At 43.3% G+C, this 18,707-nt stretch overlaps 1 protein-coding gene across 7 annotated transcripts in view; it reads left to right on the top strand.

Moving 5' to 3' along the window:
- The first annotated feature begins 5,502 nt into the window (after positions 1-5,502).
- The window catches only part of ZMYM6 (zinc finger MYM-type containing 6), a 46,140-nt gene continuing 32,935 nt past the window's right edge, over positions 5,503-18,707 (top strand). Inside the window, exons 1-6 of one of the 7 annotated variants that reach the window (XM_080657792.1) lie at positions 5,503-5,694; positions 6,708-6,873; positions 11,833-11,914; positions 12,861-13,110; positions 16,250-16,424; positions 16,520-16,711. In XM_080657792.1, coding sequence (XP_080513918.1) covers positions 6,781-6,873; positions 11,833-11,914; positions 12,861-13,110; positions 16,250-16,424; positions 16,520-16,711 — 792 coding nt within the window. In that variant the 5' untranslated portion in view covers positions 5,503-5,694; positions 6,708-6,780. Of the gene's footprint in view, positions 5,695-5,768; positions 6,082-6,707; positions 6,874-11,832; positions 11,915-12,860; positions 13,111-16,249; positions 16,425-16,519; positions 16,712-18,707 lie in introns of those variants that run through there. The other 6 variants (XM_080657791.1, XM_080657795.1, XM_080657796.1 and 3 more) reach the window with 6 other exon arrangements.

Below are 18,707 nucleotides of genomic sequence, written 5' to 3'. Positions count from 1 at the left end.
AAAAAAAAATAATTAAAAGGCCAACCCAGAAACAATGGGTAGAGGAATAGAACTTCTCATTGGATGGGTGGAGTTACAAAGAAATGACCATGTGTAATCCTCCACAGGTAATTGCAAAAATTCTAAAGCAAATAAAGGGGTGGGGCAAGAGCAGGTTTAGTGTGAGTACCTGAAATACTAGTAGAGTTTATTCTTGTATCATTATTTATTTATTTATCATTTTATTATCATTAACCTACTTTTGCCTACCCCAGTATAATATTTAATGATTTTATGTTGAAAACAATATAGCCTAAAAAAGATATAGGTGCAAATATCACCATTTCCATTTAACACATTACTAGAAGTTTAAACCAATGCAATAAGTTAAGAACATAAAAGTTACATTCTTGGAAAGGAAGGGATAAATTTGTTATTATTCTCTATATAGTTGGAAACTTTAAAAATTATAAAATATATGGATAAAAGTAATTATATATATGTGTGTGTATATATACATACTAGAGGCCTGGTGCACGAGTTCATACACGGGTGGGGTCCCTTGGCCTGGCCGGCGACTGCGGCGAATTGGGGTGGCCGGCCAGGGGGAGGGACAGCAGGAGGTTGGCTGGCCGTGGGAGGTTGGCTGTAGGAGTGCACTGACCACCAGGGGGATGCTCCTGCATTGAGCATCTGCCCCCTGGTGGTCAGTGGACATCATAGAGACTGGTTGTTTGGTTGACCGGTCTTATGGTCACTTAGGCTTTTATATATATACACTAGAGGCCGGGTGCACGAAATTCGTGCATGGGGGTGTGTGTCCCTCAGCCCAGCCTGCACCATCTCCAATCTGGGACTCCTCGAGGGATGTCCGACTGCCCGTTTAGGCCCGACCCCGGTGGGATCAGGCCTAAACGGGCAGTCAGACATCCCTCTCACAATCCAGGACTGCTGGCTCCCAACTGCTCGCCTGCCTGCCTTCCTGATTGCCCCTAACCGCTTCTGCCTGCCAGCCTGATCACCCCTAACCACTCCCCTGCCAGCCTGATTGATGCCTAACTGCTCCCCTGCCAGCCTGTTTTCCCCTAACTGCCCTCCCCTGCAGGCCTGGTCACCCCTAACTGCCCTCCCCTGCAGGCCTGGTCCTCCCCAACTGCCCTCCGCTGCAGACCTGGTCCCCCACAACTGCTCTCCCCTGCAGGCCTGGGTCCCCACCAACTGCCCTCCCCTGCAGGCCTGGTCACCCCTAACTGCCCTCCCCTGCAGGCCTGGGTCCCTCCCAACTGCTTTTCCCTGCAGGCCTGGTTGCCCCCAACTTCCCTCCTCTGCCGGCTTGATCGCCCCCAACTGCCCTCCCTTGCAGGCCTGGTCTCTCCCAACTGCCCTCCCTTGCTGGCCATCTTGTGGTGGCCATCTTGTGTCCACATGGGGGCAGGATCTTTGACCACGTGGGGGCAGCCATCTTGTGTGTTGGAGTGATGGTCAATCTGCATATTACTCTTTTATTAGATAGGATAGAGGCCTGGTGCATGGGTGGGGGCCAGCTGGTTTGCCCTGAAGAGTGTCCCAGATCAGGGTGGGGGTTCCCTTGGGGCGTGGGGTGGCCTGGGCGAGGCGCCTGTGGTGGTTTGCAGGCTGGCCACGCCCACTGGTGACCCAAGCGGAGGCCCTGGGATCTGGGGTTTATTTATCTTCTACAATTGAAACTTTGTAGCCTGGAGCAGAGCCAAGCCTTCTGCTTGCTGGATGGCAGCAGCCATTTCTATTGGGATTTATGTATCTTCTATCATTGAAACTTTGTAGCCTTAAGCGGAGGCCTGGGCTGGCCAGGGTGTGCGGAAAGCTTGGCTTCCTCCATCGCCGAGGGTAACCCTAGCCTCCTGCTGTTTCCAGCTCCGTGGCTGCCGCCATTTCTGTTTGGGTTTATGTATCTTCTATCATTGAAACTTTGTAGCCTTGAGTGGAGGCCTAGGCTGGCAAGGGCAGGCAGAAAGCTTGGCTTCCTCCATCGCTGGGGAAACCCAAGCCTCCCTCCTGCTCTCTGTGGCCGTAGCCATCTTGGTTGGGTTTATTTGCATATTCGCTCCTGATTGGCTTGTGGGCGTGGCTTGTGGGTGTAGCGGAGTGATGGTTAATTTGCATATTACTCTTTTATTAGAAAAGTTAGATATCTATAATAATAAAAGGGTAATATGCTAATTAGACCAGACATCATTCCGGATGTCCTTCCTAACGAAGCCAGGGCCAGAGAGAAGCCAGCCCGGGTCCTGGGTGCCTGCCTGCAGCTGGAGGAGGGAAGCAGCTGGGTCCCGGGTGTCTGCCGGCAGCCAGAGGAGGGAAGCAGCCCAGGAGACTGGGATTTTGACCGCTCGCTATGATGTGCGCTGACCACCAGGGGGGCGGCACGGAACATGGCGGGTGTTGGTAACATGTTGTGACCTCTTGCTGGCTCCCTGGTGGCAGGGGTGACGAGGATGGAGGTGCAGTGAGAATGCGGGGTGTCCGCTGAGCTCGCTCTCACTCGCCCTGCTACCCTTCCCCAGGACGCCAGGGCTCATGCACTGGGGAACACCATCCCCCCCACTCCCCTGCGCTCAGGTGCTGGGCACTCATGAGGAGCCCGTCCCACACCTGCCCAGCCTCTTCTGGGTGAGCCGGGCTGTAGCGGCTGGGACTGCAGGGGCTGGTTGGGCTCCTTGTGGGTTTGTGCAGGAGCCAGTTTGTGAGGCTGGCCAGGAGAGAGTGTGCTGCCTGCCAAACGTCCGTGTGGTGCTGCTGGGTGGCCCAGAGGCCCACGCTGTGCCCTGGCCTGCCCGTGGTGTCTGGCTGCGTTCACCGCAACTCTGCGTGGGGACTCTGGCGCTGTGACTCAGGCGTATGGGGGCGCGCGGGGGCCAGGGCACCCAGGTGCTGCCCAGGGGCCATAGGTTAGCTGGGACTTGCCCTTCCACGCCAGATGCTCGTGCTTTGATTGCTGGCCAGGCCTAGGGGCTGCACCCATGCACAAATATTGTGCACCGGGCCTCTAGTTTCCAAATAAAGCCACATTCTCAGGATTAGGACTGCAACATATCTTTTTGGAGGACATGATTCAACACAATGAATAACAAATGCTAATTCTCCAAAACACGTCTACAGCTTTAGTGCATACTAAACAAAATCCAAGCTGCTTCTAAAGTTTATAAGGAAAATTTTGTTGCATTTGGCAAGTTGATGCTAAAATTATATGAATATGCAAAGGACCAAGAAAAGACAAGATAATCTTGAAGGACATAATGGGAAGGAAAACGTTTTCTATCAGATAACAAGATTTAGTATAAAGCTGTCATAGAAATTGAGACAGTGTAATATTTCTGCAAAGAGAGACAAAAGGAATAGATTACACAGCCCTGAAACAAATCCACACCTTTCTAGACAACTAAACTATATGCAAAGGTGACAATACAAAGCAGTAGGGAAAAGACAGACTTTTTAAAAATAGCACTTAATGAGTTTAACATTCACATGGAAAAAATGAAATTTGACTTACCTCACACCATACACAAAACCCAACTTTAGGTTGTAGATCTAAATAAGAAAGACAAAGTAATAACAGTTCCAGAAATTAGTGAGAACCTTTGGTAGGAAAATGTTTTTGAACAGATACAAGAAGCACTGAGCATAAAGGTCTTTTATGTTCATCAAAAGACACCAATAGCCATGGCCTGTGTGCTCAGTGGTTGAAGTGTCAGTCTGAACACCGATACAAGGGCATGTACCTGGGTTGCAGGTTCAATCCCCAGTGGGGGGCATGTGTGGGCAGCAGGCAAGCAATTGATGAGCCTCTCTCACATCGATGTTTATCTCTCTCTCTCTCTCTCTCTCTCCCCCTTCTCCCTCCCTCCTTCCATTCTTTCTAAAAATCAATGGGAAAAAATATCCTCAGGTGAGGATTAACAACAACAACAAAAGATACCAATAATAGGCCCTGGCCAGGTAGTTCAGTTGGTTAGAGCATTGTTCAGATAAGGTTATAGGTTCCATGCCCAGTCAGGGTACAATGAATGCATAAATAAGTGAAACAATAAATTGATGTTTCTTTCTCTCTCCCTCTTTCTCTAAAAGCAATAAATAAAATTTAAAAAGACACAAATAATAAATTGGAAGTCTGTCCACTGAGTGGGAGAAGATAATTGCAATACATACGTATATTCAACAAAGGACTCATATCCAGAATACATATCCATAAGAAATTGGCAGATAATCCAATACAAAAATAGGTCTGGGACTTGAATAGGCACTTTATAAAAGAGGATATCCAGATATTAAAAACCATGAAAATGGCCCTAGCTGGTTTGGCTCAGTGGAGAGAGCGTTGGCCTGCAGACTGAAGGGTCCCAGGTTTGGTTCCAGTCAAGGGCACATACCGGGGTTGTGGGCTGGATCCCCAGTATGGGGCGTGCAGGAGGCAGCCAATCAAGGATTCTCTTTCATCACTGATGTCTTTATCTCTCTCTGAAATCAATAAAGATATATTTAAAAAACAACAACATGAAAATGGACTCAACCTCATTTGTAATCTGGGAAATCCAAATTAAAACCATAATCAAATACCACTATACTCTCACCAGAATGATTAAAATTAAAAAGATGTAATGGTACAGTAATAGTTATTGGCCAGGATGTGGGGCAACTGGAACTCTCATTCATGTTGGTGAAGTGCAAACTGAAACCACTACTTTCTTAAACTGTTTGAGCTCTGGACAGTGCAGCTAGGTTGGGCTTCTAGTGCACCAAAGGGTTGCTAGCAGGCTCGACCCGCTAGGGGGCGTGTGGGAGGCGACCCATCACATAGGTGTTTCTTTATCTCCCGCTCCCTTCCTCTCTCTCTAAAAAAAAAATCAATAAAAGATCTTTTAAGAAAATTGTTTAACATTATCCAGTTAAGTTATACAAATACATAACAAGCAATTTCGCTGCTAGGTATAAAATTACCATATGTGCCACAAAATACAGGAATATTCACGGTAACATTATTCCTTATGTTGGAAACACGTCAAATGTCCATCAATAGTAGGAGGTTAAATTATAGCATATTTCTAAAATGGAATACAACACAGCAGTTCAAATGAATGAACGAGACAGCCTCACAAATCATAGATGTATCTCCAAAAACAATGTTGAATTAAAAAATACCAAATATTGACTTTGTACAACTTAATTTCTTCATTTACATCTCCCAGATAAAAATTTGTACATCTTGGGGTTGTGGTGAGGACTGAGGAATGACGCATGTCAAGTGCTTAGGAAGCTCTTGGCTTAATATATATTAGCTCTTTTTTATTATTATGTTCTCCTAGGAGGCCCTTTCTGGAAATGAGCGTCAGAGAATGGTGCAGAGCACTTATTACGTCGTCTAACGCCCCTAACACTCTCCCCCCAGTACCTTCCTCTACCTTTTCACAATTGGGTCTCGGTCTCTTTAAGAAGACAACCATCCCTGAGGAAAGAGGAATGCTGGGAAGAGCCACTAAACTCAGGACTAGAGCATGATGGGAAAAGGGGGGGGGCCGAGACCAGGAAAGCACACGTCTGCTAGTCCGCCTGTGGGATTGCACTGGGTCACGCGGAAGAATTCCAGTAAGAGAAAATAATTCTCGTCCCGGCACGGGTTTCTTGGGTCCTATTACTGCTTCTCCGGCCGGTGCTCCCCGGCAGTAGAGGGGCGACCAGAAGGTTAGCGCGTCTGGTGGTGGCTGGAGGGACTGCGCGGGGAGGGATCACACCATGTGATGGGGCGGGAACCGAGCGGGGGCGGTGCCGGGCGGACTGTGCAGCTGACGCTGTACGGTTTTCGCCGCAGGGATTGACACGCTTTTGCGGGATGCGTTCGCTCCCACCGATTCAGCGTTTTAGAGTTTGTACTCGGTGACGCGCGTGGGAATTATTGGTGGGGACGAGAGTTTCGGAGCGAATACGATGCTCGAAGGAGAGATGAGCGTTCCTAGATTGGTCATATTGGGGCCAGGAGACCGAAGTTCTCACTTCTTGAGCACTGGCTTTTAAACCAGTTGCCCATTCCAAGCCTGGCTTGACTACCAGGGTAGAGACAACTCTATGGAGGTACCTTTTGCTTCAGGCTTACTACATCCTGTTTAGTACATTTACTACTAGGAGAAGGAAAGTCCGCTGAATGGTTAATAGAATTTTTTGTTTACAGGATGGGGAAGGGGAATCAGAGCTCAGAGAGTCTCATTCCTAGGCATCGCAACCATGGAGACCTTGAAAAGCGCAGGGGGTCCCCTTTAAGTAAGGAGTACCTATTCACTTGTGATAGCATCTTAGTCCAAGGAGTGGGGCCCTTATAGAGGCCTCCAGTAAAGGCTGAGTTAGAGGTGGGGGAGGGGATCTCAATGTGCCCCACTTTCAGAAATAAAAGCTGAGGTGGGTCTCCAAGTACTAATTCTCATGGAGTTAGGAACTATTTGAGTCATTTCCCTTGGTAACTTCTTCCCATGTCTTGGTCTGCAGGTCTAATTCCCTCTGTAACTTTCAAAATATAAAAGACCAGAGTGCTTGTCTTTAAAGATATTAGGGAAGTGGGAGAATAGAGTCAGTCATGACCCCAGAAAAGTTTGCTTTTCAAATGCTCAAATCTAAAGCCTTGTGTTCAACACAAAACTTTTAATATAAACATGAAAAAAAGAAAAAGATTAACCTGAGTACCAATCCTTTATGTTGTGTTTTAGGAGCTCAGCTATCTATTACCCAGAAGAAATATATTAGTTTATACTGGAGAATTCCTTTATATAAATAATTAGAATGAAAGAACCTTTGGATGGTGTATGTGGCAAAGCAATGGCACCACAGCAGGGACTTCCGGACACAATTAAAGAGGAACCTGACAATGTTCAAGTAAGCATTTCATTTCACTTAAATTGTTTTTTAAATTCCTTCTTTTCTATCTGGTGAATTCGAATTTTTAGTTAGGCAATTTCTAGCTTGTACATTAAAATGACACAAACTGATTTTTTCTCCTCATTGGATGAGTAAATCAGTTTTTCTGCTCTTTGAATGAAAAAAGATCTTGGTATCTATATGTTGTTTTGTTTTGTAAAAAGGAAGTAGTATGTGTTACCATTTTTCCATGCTTGGAGTACCTTTTAAAAAAATATATATATTTTATTGATTTCTTACAGAGAGAAAGGGAGAGGGATAGAGAGTTAGAAACATCAGTGAGAGAGAAACATCGATCAGCTGCCTCCTGCACACCCCCTACTGGGGATGTGCCTGCAACCAAGGTACATGCCCTTGACCAGAATCGAACCTGGGACCTTTCAGTCCGAAGGCCAACACTCTATCCACTGAACCAAACCGGTTAGGGCTGCAGTACCTTTTTAAATTTTTTACTTATTTTATTTTAAAATTTTCAGCCATCATCTACTGTTGGCTTGATCATCACTCTTTTTTTTTTTCTTTTAATACATTTTTTTTATTGATATCAGAGAGGAAGGGAGAGGGAAAGAGAAACATCAATGATAAGAGAGAATCATTGATTGGCTGCCTCCTGCACGCCCCGCTTCTGGGGACGGAGCCTGCAATCCAGGCATGTGCCCTTGATTGGAATCAAACCTGGGACCCTTCAGTCCGCAGGCCGATGCTCTATCCACTGAGCCAAACTGGCTAGGGCTGGAGTACCTTTTTAAAAAAAATTCTCTTGTATCTGACAGAAGTTTGCTTTTATTTATTCTCTAAGTATTGTGGTCTATTCTATGCTAGGGGATCCAGGAAGTAATCAAAGTCACCTTAGCCCCTTCCCTCATAGAGCTTATAGGTTAGTAGGGGAGACAGATATTACACAAGTAATTGCTCAAGTAACATATATAATTGTAAACTATGACAAGTGCTCTGGAAGAAAAGCATAAAATAGGGAATCTGACCTAGATTTGGTTGGGGGCAGAGGCTGACTAGGAAAGGCTGCCCAGAGGGAAGGATTTGTGAGCTGAAGTATGAAGAATGAATAGACGATGCAAAAGCATGGAGCGTGTTCCAGACAGAGGGATATAGGAAAACCCGGAGTTGGAAAGATGAATGGTTCTTTTGAAGAACTACAAGATATTCCAGAAATGAGGTTTGACTATAGAGTAAAAAGAATGATCCCTCTCCCTCCCCGCACCGGTGTGGCTCAGTGGTTGAGCAGTGACCCATGAACCAGGAGGTCACAGTTTGATACCTGGTCAGGACACACACCTGGGTTGCGGGCTCAATCCCCAGTAGGCCCAGGGGCCGTGCAGTGCAGTGATGACATTGTACTCTATAGATCTGATGACATTAGTCCCTTTAAAGACCGTCTTGTGTGATAAAGCATACACTTTTTAGTGTGACATCCAAACTATCCATATTTAGGCCTTTGTTTCCCTCTTCAGTATCATCACTCATCCTCATTTTTCTAATCTCTGCTCCTGCAAACTATTTGCATTTCACTCAAAGTATATTTTGTTGAGTTTTGTTTCCTTGACTGCACAGTTCATTTCTTCTGCCTGCGGTATCCTAAACTAGTTAGCTTGGCAAAAATTTTCTCCTCTTTTTTTCTTTTTTTCTCCCTCTTTTAAGATATAGTTTAACCATCACTTAGGGGTGAAATTAATCTTTTTTTTTCTATTGCATAGTGCTTTTTATTTTCTTGTATTTTATTTTTTTGTTAGTTCTCACCAGAAGATAATTTTTCCATTGACTTTTAGAGAGAGTGGAAGGGAGGGGGAGAGAGAGAGAGAAACATCCATGTGAGAGAGACATTTTGTCAATGTGAGAGAGGTATATGCCCTTAACTGGAATCAAACCTGCAACCCTTCAGTCCGTGGGCCAACACTCTAACCACTGAGTGAAACTGGCTAGGGCTATTTTATTTTATTTTTTAAAATCCTCACCTGAGGATATGCTTATTGATTTTAGAGAATGAAGAGAAGTGGGAGAGAGAGAAAGAGAAAGAGAGAAACATCAATGTGAGAGAGAATATGGATTGGTTGCCTTCCGTATGTACCCTGACTGGGGATTAAACCCACAACTTAGGTATGTGCCCTGACCAGGAATCGAACCCTCAACCTTTTGGTGTATGGGACAACACTCAAACCAACAGAGCCTCCTGGCCAGGGCAAGTATTCTTTTTAGTAAATTAAAGGAGGTGTATATAGGTACTTCTAACTTCTCTCTTTGTAAGTGTCAATAAAGAACTGTTGTTATTTAAGTACTAGAGGCCTGGTGCACAAAAATTTGTGCACTTGCGGGGGTCCCTCAGCCCGGCCTGCGCCTTCTCGCAGTCTGGGAGCCCTTGGGGGTTGTCCAACTGATGGCTTAGGCCCGCTCCCTGGGGCGGGGAGGGGACATCCTTAGTGCTGCCAAAAGGTGGGAGAGGCTCCCACCACTGTGCTTGCCAGCTGTCAGTCCAGCTTATGCCTGAGCGGTGCTCCTCCTATGGGAGCGCATTGACCACCAGGGGGCAGCTCTGGCCCCGCCTCCCATTGCCCCACCGGTTGCCGCCCCCGCCTCAATCGCCGTCCCCTTCCTCTACCCTCTGGTACCCACCTTGGCTGGCCTGCTGCTGCCCACTTGCCAGCCCCAACCCCCACTTGCTGGCTCCGACCCCCACTGCCCACTCATTTTGCCATTCAGTCGATTTGCATATTAGACTTTTATTATATAGGATAATAAAGAACATCCACTTAGGATTGAGTGGAGTTGGATTCATTCATTCAACAAATATTTATTAAATGCCATAATTATCCTATATAATACAAGCCTAATATGCTAAGTGTCCGGTTGTCTAGTCAGCTGTTCAGCCAATCTAAGCGTAATATGCTAGCCCTGGCCGGCTTGGCTCAGTGGATAGAGCGTCAGCCTGGGGACTGAAGGGTCATGGGTTTGATTCCAGTCAAGGGTATTTGCCTGGGTTGTGGGCTTGATCCCCAGTGGGGGGCATGCAGAAGGTAGCTGATCAATGATTCTCTCTCATCATTGATGTTTCTATCTCTCTTTCCCTCTTCCTTCCTCTCTGAAATCAATAAAAAATAAAAAAAAATTAAAAAAGCATAATATGCTAATGATATGCTAAGGTTGCTCAATTGCTTGCTATGACCACCAGGGGGCAGATGCTCTGACCAGTAGGTTAGCTTGCTGCTGGGGTCCGGCCGATCGGGATTTAGCAAGATGGGCTGGATATGCCCTGGAGCCCTCCTGTGGTCCCTCCCTGGCTGGCCAACCTCCTGCATCCCTCCCCAGCCCCGATCGTGCACTGGTGGGGTCCCTCGGCCTGGCCTGCGCCCTCTCTCAATCCGGGACCCTTCAATCGGGATGTTGGAGAGCTGGTTTTGGCCTCATCCCACAGGCCAGGCTGAGGGACATCACTGGTGCACGAATTTGTGCACCGGGCCTCTAGTGAAAATAATAATGATAGCTAATATTTTTATCATGCTTAACTTTTGGCTAACTGTAAGGCATCATGCTACATACTTTGTTGGTATTAAATCATTTATCCTCCATAATGGGCCTACGGGTTAGATAATATATTTTATAGATAAGAAAGTTGAAACTAAAGAAGATTAAATAACTTGTCTGAGCCAAGATCTCATCTGCCTACTGTCAGAACTCAGAGTCTCCTCTGTTGTGCTATGTTGACTGTGCTGGCCGTTGAGTGTATAGATGTGGAAAAACAAATATGGTCCCTGTCCATAGTGGACATGATCCTTTCAGTTAAGTGTGTGTGTGTGTATGTGTGCGTGCGTGCGCAGGGGAGAAGGAAGGGTGTTGGTTGGGCATTGTCCAGTGCACTGAAAGGTTGCCGATTCCATTCCTGTTCAGGGCACATGCCCAGGTTGTGGGCTCGATCTCTGGTAGGGGGGTGTGCATGAGGTAGCTGATGGATGTTTCACTCTCCCATTGATCTTTTTCTCCTTCTCTCTCCCTTCCTTTCTTTCTTTCTGAAAAAAAGAAAAAAAAAAGAATAAAGACAGTCTTTTACAAAGATAGGTATATGTATTTTTAAATGTTTGTTTCATGATTATATTTTATTTTTAATCATTTAAAAATATGTTAAGGGTAAATCTGATTTGGACTGTGATGATTTTATGCATAACGAGCAGAAACTCTTGTGTCCTTTCTGCTAATAGATATGACAGCATGTAAATGTCTTGGCTAAAATTACTAATTTTACGAACGCTAAATTATTCAGATTAATTTAATTTATTGTTCCCTTATAAACACAGCCTAAGAGAAGGGTAGTGCTCAGCATGGAAAAGCTGTGTATTACTCCTGTATATGAAGGCTACACTTGAAAAGTAGATATATAACCATTATGAAAGATTTTCCAGTTCTGAAAGATACTTTTTGTAAAGATTAACTCTATTTTAATAATTTGTAAATTTTGACTTTTGAGGTAGTTGTGAAGGTGATTACAATCCTATATAATAAAAGGCTAATATGCAAATCGAACTGTGGAATGACCAGTCGCTATGATGCGCACTGACCACTAGGGGGCAGGCGCTCAGCACAGGAGCTGCCCCTTGGTGGTCAGTGTGCTCCCACAGAGGGAGTGCTGCTCAGCCAGAAGCTGGGCTCATGGCTGGTGAGCAGAGCGGCAGTGGCGGGGAGCGGGCCTAAGCCATCAGACAGATATCCCCTGAGAGCTCCCAGACTGTGAGAGAGCACAGGCTGGCCTGAGGAACCCCTCCCCCGGCCAAATGCACGAATTTCGTGCACCGGGCCTCTAGTTAGAATATAGAAAAGATGAATATGACAGAATTAGGTTTTTCTTGTATTTCTAGTTTACTTAGATACTAAAACTATATTCATTTCTCTCTCTCTCTTTTTTTCTCCTTTAAGGAGTATGGACATGCCCCAAAGCCAAAAACTCAAAGTGAATTGAAAATTAATGCTGTGTTTTCAATCAGTGGAATTCCTCTTGGTAAGCAACAGAACGGCAAAAGTTAATTATAATGAATATTTGTTATATTCTGACTAGTAGAATTTGGGGAAAGCACCTCATATAAGTTTTTTCTTTCTGTAGACAAAGCAATGCTTTCACATTGAGTAGCTGGTCTTGACCAGCATTTTAAAAAATATATATATATTATTGATTTCAGAGAGGAAGGGAGAGGGAGAGAGAGATGGAAACACCGATGATGAGAGATAATTATTGATTGGCTACCCCTTTCATGCCCCACACTGGGGATCGAGCTCAAACCTGGGCATATGCCCTGACCAGGAATCAAACCATGACTTCCTGGTTCATGGGTCAATGTCCAGCCACTGAGCCAAACCAGCCGGGCTTGACCAGCATTTTATTTTATTTTATTTATTTATTTTAAATATATTTTATTGATTTTTTTACAGAGAGGAAGGGACAAGGATAGAGAGTTAGAAACATTGATGAGAGAGAAACATCGATCAGCTGCCTCCTGCACACCCCCCACTGGGGATGTGCCCGCAACCAAGGTACATGCCCCTGACCGCAATCGAACCTGGGACCTTTCAGTCTGCAGGCCGATGCTCTATCCACTGAGCAAAACCAGCTAGGGCTTGACCAGCATTTTAAAAGTGGAATGGAATAAGATTACTAGTATATCAGATAATACATATAGTAAGGAAACATTATTTCATGAAACTACTATGTCAGTTATTAAATTATATTCACACCTGCACATACACATGTATGTACATGTGTGCTGGGTTATAATGTGAAATGTGGTTTTTACTATGGGTCATGGTTTTAGAAAGCTTGAAATCCCCTGGAGTGCTAACTGCCTCATTTATATTGGAATTTAAGACTGAGGGAATTGTCCTAAAAATAGAGAATGTTATGTGTTTGTATTGATACTAAAACTTTTCTTTTTGTTTTTTGTTTTTAATAGCCCAACAATTGACCCCAGGCTTTCAGTTTCCTCTTGCATCAACTGGCCCAAATAGATTGCTTCCTTCAGTTCCAGCGATAGCTTTGCAGGCTGTTTGTTCTGGTTGTAAAAAAATGCTTTATAAGGGGCAAAATGCATATCATAAGACAGGATCTACTCAGCTCTTTTGCTCCACGCGGTGCATCGCCAGATATTCTTCACCTGTCTGCCTACCACCTCCTCCCAAGAAAACCTGCACAAACTGCTCGAAGTATAAAATTTTTAATTACATCTTTGTACCTTTCTAGTGTGTAGGCTCGGTGCATGGATTCGTGCATCGGTGGGGTCCCTCAGCCTGGCCTGTGCCCTCTTGCAATATGGGACCCTTCGGGGGATTTAGCAGTGCGCAAAGTGGCAGGCGGCTGGGGCCGGGTGCCGCGCTACTCCCGCTCATCTGGGCCCTCCTGCGCCTGCTGCTGCTACCACTGCTCCGTAGCACTGCCAGGGAGGTGGGAGAGGCTCCTGCCACCACCGCTGCACTTGCCAGCTGTGAGCCTGGCTTCTTGCTGAGTGGCACTCCCACTGTGGGAGCTCACTGACCATCAGGGGGCAGCTCCTGCATTGAGCATCTGCCCCCTGGTGGTCAGTGTGCGTCATAGCGACTGGTCTTTCAGTCGAGTGGTCATAACAGTTGCCTAAGCTTTTATATGTATAGATAGCTAGTTTATTTCAAACATGCTTTTGCTACTTTTAATCTCTTTAGCTCATTTCTGTGGAAATAACTTTTTAGCTATTGAGAATTAGCAGATTATCAAGTTTTTGTAACATTAAAGAAATGATTTGGTGTTAAAAGTATTGCCTAAACCAGTTTTTTTAATCTCAGTTTAAATTTTACTATGGAAAGAAATAACAATTTGTGGGAATTGTAGGATCATTCATATATCCTGTAATCAGACAACAGCTATTCAAAATTATGTATCTTGAATGTTATTGAAGTATAAGATAAAATAGTATCATTCACATTAAAATAGTATATGAAAATTATTTAATTCATTAAAAGGTTAAAAACTGTCAGTGGCCACAAATATGTGCTTATTTCTAAAAAAAATCCTAGTGAACTTTTGTTGAGGATCATTGTTGCTTCAAATAATGTATAGATTCAGAAAGAGAAAGGAAAGTCACATAAACTTCTTCTACCTTAGTACCTTTGAAGAATTTGGCATGTTTTGCCTATTTCTCTGGTAATATAATTCTAGGAATACAGTGTATTGTCAGTAGTCTCTAAGAGCAAGAAAAGTGAAGAGCTTGATTTTAGATCATGGCTCTATTATTTATTAACTGTACGACCTTGGGCTAGATATTTTCTTTCTTTTTTAAAAAAATTTAAATTCTTTATTGCTTAAGACATGAGTCTCCTTTTCCCCCCATTGATCTCTCCCCAGCCGCTCCCACCCCCCAGCACATGTCCTCACCCCCCTACTGTCTGTGTCCATAGGTTATGCTCATATGCATGCATACAAGTCCTTTGGTTGATCTCTTACCCCTTCACCACCCCCACCTTCCCTCATAGGTTGGACAGTCTATTTGATCTTTTTTTAAAAAAAAATATTTTATTGATTTCAGAGAGGGAGAGAGGGATAGAAACATAAATGATGAGAGAGAATCATTGATCGGCTGCCACCTGCATACCCCCTACTAGGGATTGAGCCTGCAACCTGGGCATGTGCCCTTGACCAAAATTGAACCTGGGACCCTTCAGTCCGCAGGCCGATGCTCTGTCCATGGAGCCAAACTGGTTAGGGCTCACTGTCGTATTTTTAACGGTAGGTGAGTTTTAGAAAATTAATCACACTGTTATTGTTGTTCTTTCTTTTTTTAAAATACATATTTTATTGATTTCAGAGAGGAAAGGAGAGGGAGAGAGATATAGAAACATCAATGATGAGAGAGAATCATCAATTGGCCGCCTCCTGCACACCCCACACTGGAGATCAAGCCTGCAACCTGAGCATGTGCCCTGATCGGGAATCGAACTGTGACCCTCTGGTTCATAGTTTGACGCTCAACCACTGAGCCATGCTGGCTGGGCCATTGTTGTTCTTTCATAATTTACCATGGAACAGTTCTGTATAATAAAGGTGTACAGGATGTATAAGGCAGGATAGTGGAATGATTAATTCCATGTACTGTAGAATCTGATTGCTGGGATTTGTATTCTGGCTTTACTGCTTCCCAGTTATGTGACTTTGACATTTTTGATTTAGTCTCCTCATCTATCAAATGGCAATTATAATAATACTTACATTATAGAGTTTTTGCAACAATTAAATTGGATAATTTGAGTAAAGAATAATGTTGGCACATAGTTATTATTCAATACACATTATTATAGTATATAATATTATTGCCATTATTTTTTCACTTTGTGACTGCACTAGTGTTTCTGATTAATGACTGTTTCCTTCAGTTTAGATGCTTGTCAGAAGAATGGCAATATTTAGCCTCTGTTTTTACTGCCAGTGCTTATTGCAGATGAACTCTTATAATAGAACAATTCAGTTATTTGTGTTCTTTTATCTTATTCTTGGTTCTGTCCTCTGATACCAAGCCTTCGTAATCCTTTTGTCATCTGTTTCTTTGCTCTCTTCAGTTATAGCTAAACTTTATATATCATGCTAATATTTTTTAACATCTTTTTTTTTAGAGAGGAAGGGAGAGGGATAAAGAGATAGAGACATTGATGAGTGAGAAACATCATCGATCGGCTGCCTCCTGCATGCCCCCTACTGGGGATTGAACCCGCAACCTGGGCAAGTGCCCTGACCGGGAATTGAACCAGTGGCCTCTTGGTTTGTGGGTTGATGCTCAACCACAGAGCAACACCGGTTGGGCCCTGGTAATATTATTATATTTATCTTCAGTAGTTCACTGTTTCCAAAATCTTGCATTTAACTTAATTTTTTGTAAATTATTTTTTTTATCTCATTCGTGTTTTTACCCTTGGCAGTTATTGGCTAGTAAGAAGACAAGTGTTTCATAGACTGGAGTTGTTTCATTGGCTCCAGTGGAAGAAACTTAGTTGGAGCTGTAAGCCTCACTATTTTTGTCATGGGAATCTGCCTGGATATATTTTAAATATATTTCTCTTTTACCCATCTATAAATTTGGTATTATGAACTCCATTTTATACAAGAGGAAATTAAGATAGTAATTGTCTTATTCATTGTTACTTAGCTGATAGTAACAGAACTAATCATTAAACCCAGGTTTCCAGATGCCTTATGCAGGGTCAGCCATTTTCTACTATATGATAGCTATCCTTAGTAAATGTAGTTATTTTAGCTCACAAAGAGGAAGAAATTACAATTTTGAAGAACACATTTCATTTTGCCTTTGTTATTTATTTTTAGAGACATTTTAAATCCAAAGAATGTGATCACAGCCCGATTTGGAAATTCCTCTCCTAGCAAAGATTTCTGCAGCCAATCATGCCTTTCTTCTTATGAACTAAAGAAAAAACCTGTTGTTACCATATATAACAATAGCATTTCAACTAAGTGCAGTATGTGTCAGAAGAATGCTGATGTAAGTTACATTTTACCTTTATTGGGATTCTGCTCAAAGATCATAGATTTTTAACTGGCTCTTATTTTGTATGTATATGTGTTTTTTTCTCCTAGATTCGATTTGAAGTTAAATATCAAAATGTGGTACATGGTCTTTGTAGTGATGCCTGTTTTTCAAAATTTCATTCTACCAACAACCTCACTATGAAATGTTGTGAGAACTGTGGGAGCTATTGCTATAGTAGTTCTGGTTCTTCCCAGTCCCAGAAGGTTTTTACTTCAACAAGTGTCACAGCATATAAGCAGGTATGAATATCAGCCTCTTGCATATAGTTGGGCTCTCCCCTCCTGAGATGGCTGTGCAGGGATGAAGTGCACAAGAAAATAGTGAGCTCTTGCTCTGGCCAGTGTGGCACAGTTGGTTGGGCATTGTCTCGTGCATCATGCGGTTGCTGGTTTGATTCTCTGTCATGGCGCATGTCCAGGTTGTAGGCTCAGTCCCCAGTAGGGGGTGTGCAGGAAGCAGTGGATCAATGTAAGGGTCTCACATCAATGTTTCTCTCTTCTCCCTTCCTCTCTAAAAATTAGTAAATTATTCTTTTTAAAAAATATATATTTTTATTGATTTCAGAGAGGGAGAGAGAGAGAAACATCAATGATGAGAGAGAATCATTGATTGGCTACCTCCTGCACACCCCCCATTGGGGATTGAGCCCGCAACACAGGCACGTGCCTGATTGGAATCAAACCCGGGACCCTTTGGTCTGCAGGCTGACGCTCTATCCACTGAGCCAAACCATCTAGGGCTTCTTCTTCTTCTTTTCTTTTTTTTAAAGAATGAAGATTAACAACAAAAAACAAAACAAAAAGAAAATATATTTTTTAATGTGTTTTGGAATGAATTATAATTATTTTGGCAACATTGCCTTATTAGAATACTTTAGCTGATTTTATATTTTTGAATAATGCATTCATTTGGTTACTTAAGTATATCAATTTGTGTCAGTTTAATTCTTGCTGAATAACTTGGGGTCTTTAAAAAGTTCCATTTTTACAAAAGGATGTTAAGTAATAATTGAAACATTTTTTAGTTAGCAAGTTTGATTTCTACTTAATTCCTCTAAGCAGTTGGTAATGGACATTCATCTTGTGAAAAGTATTACTTTTCTAGGAATTGCAGCTTTTGGCAATCTGGTTACTACTGTTACAGGAATAGAATCCATTTTATTTATATACTAGAGGCCTGGTGCATGAAATTTGTGCACTGGAGGGGGGTCCCCTCAGCCCGGCCTGCGCCCTCTCGCAGTTCAGGACCCCTCATTCCTTACTGCCTGCCTGCTTGCTGCTCCTTAGCACTGCCGCAGAGGCAGGAGAGGCTCCCGCCACCACCGCCACTGCACTCGCTAGCCATGAGCCTGGCTTCTGGCTGAGCGGTACTTTCCCTGTGGGAGTGCACTGACCACCAGGGGGCAGCTCCTGCGTTGAGCGTCTGCCCTCTGGTGGTCAGTCTGCATCATAGTGACTGGTTGTTCCACCAGTCATTCCACTGTTCGGTCGATTTGCATATTAGGCTTTTATTATATAGGATATATGATCCCAAAATCAGTTTCATTCTTACTTTTGTTACTGGTATTGTACTCTGTCTACTGCATAAATGATGTTCTTCTTTTAATTTGAAACTTCACAATTTATACATTCTTTCCATTTACTTACCCACATAATTTTTACTGAGAGACCTTATATTGTGTCAGTGACAGTAGTAGTGGTTAGGAGCCTGGGTTTTGGAGTTAGTGAAATAAGTTTAATCTCTTACTTTTCTGTTTACTAAGTTAATCTAATTAAAGATAATTTAAACTTTTTGTTAATTTTTTAAAGTATCTCACTGTGTTGTTTAAAGAATTCTATAATACAGTGTATATAAATTGCTTAGCATGGATTCTGATTCTTCAATAAGTAATACTATTGGTAACTTACATAAATGGTAGCCATTAATACTATTATTGTTTCTTTTTTAAAAATATATTTTATTGATTTTTTTTTTTTTTTTACAGAGAGGAAGGGAGAGGGATAGAGAGTTAGAAACATTGACGAGAGAGAAACATCCATCAGCTGCCTCCTGCACACTCCCTACTGGGGATATGCCCGCAACCAAGGTACATGCCCTTGACAGGAATCGAAACTGGGACCCTCAGTCTGCAGGCCGACACTCTATCCACTGAGCCAAACCAGTTAGGGCTGTTTTCTTTAAACATAGATAAACTTTCGGGCAAAGTTTATTATGAAACTTAGCTTGAAAACAAGC

This window comes from Plecotus auritus (assembly GCF_963455305.1).
Source record: "Plecotus auritus genome assembly, chromosome: 2".
NCBI lineage: Eukaryota > Metazoa > Chordata > Mammalia > Chiroptera > Vespertilionidae > Plecotus > Plecotus auritus.
This window is presented reverse-complemented; position numbering and strand designations above follow the sequence as displayed.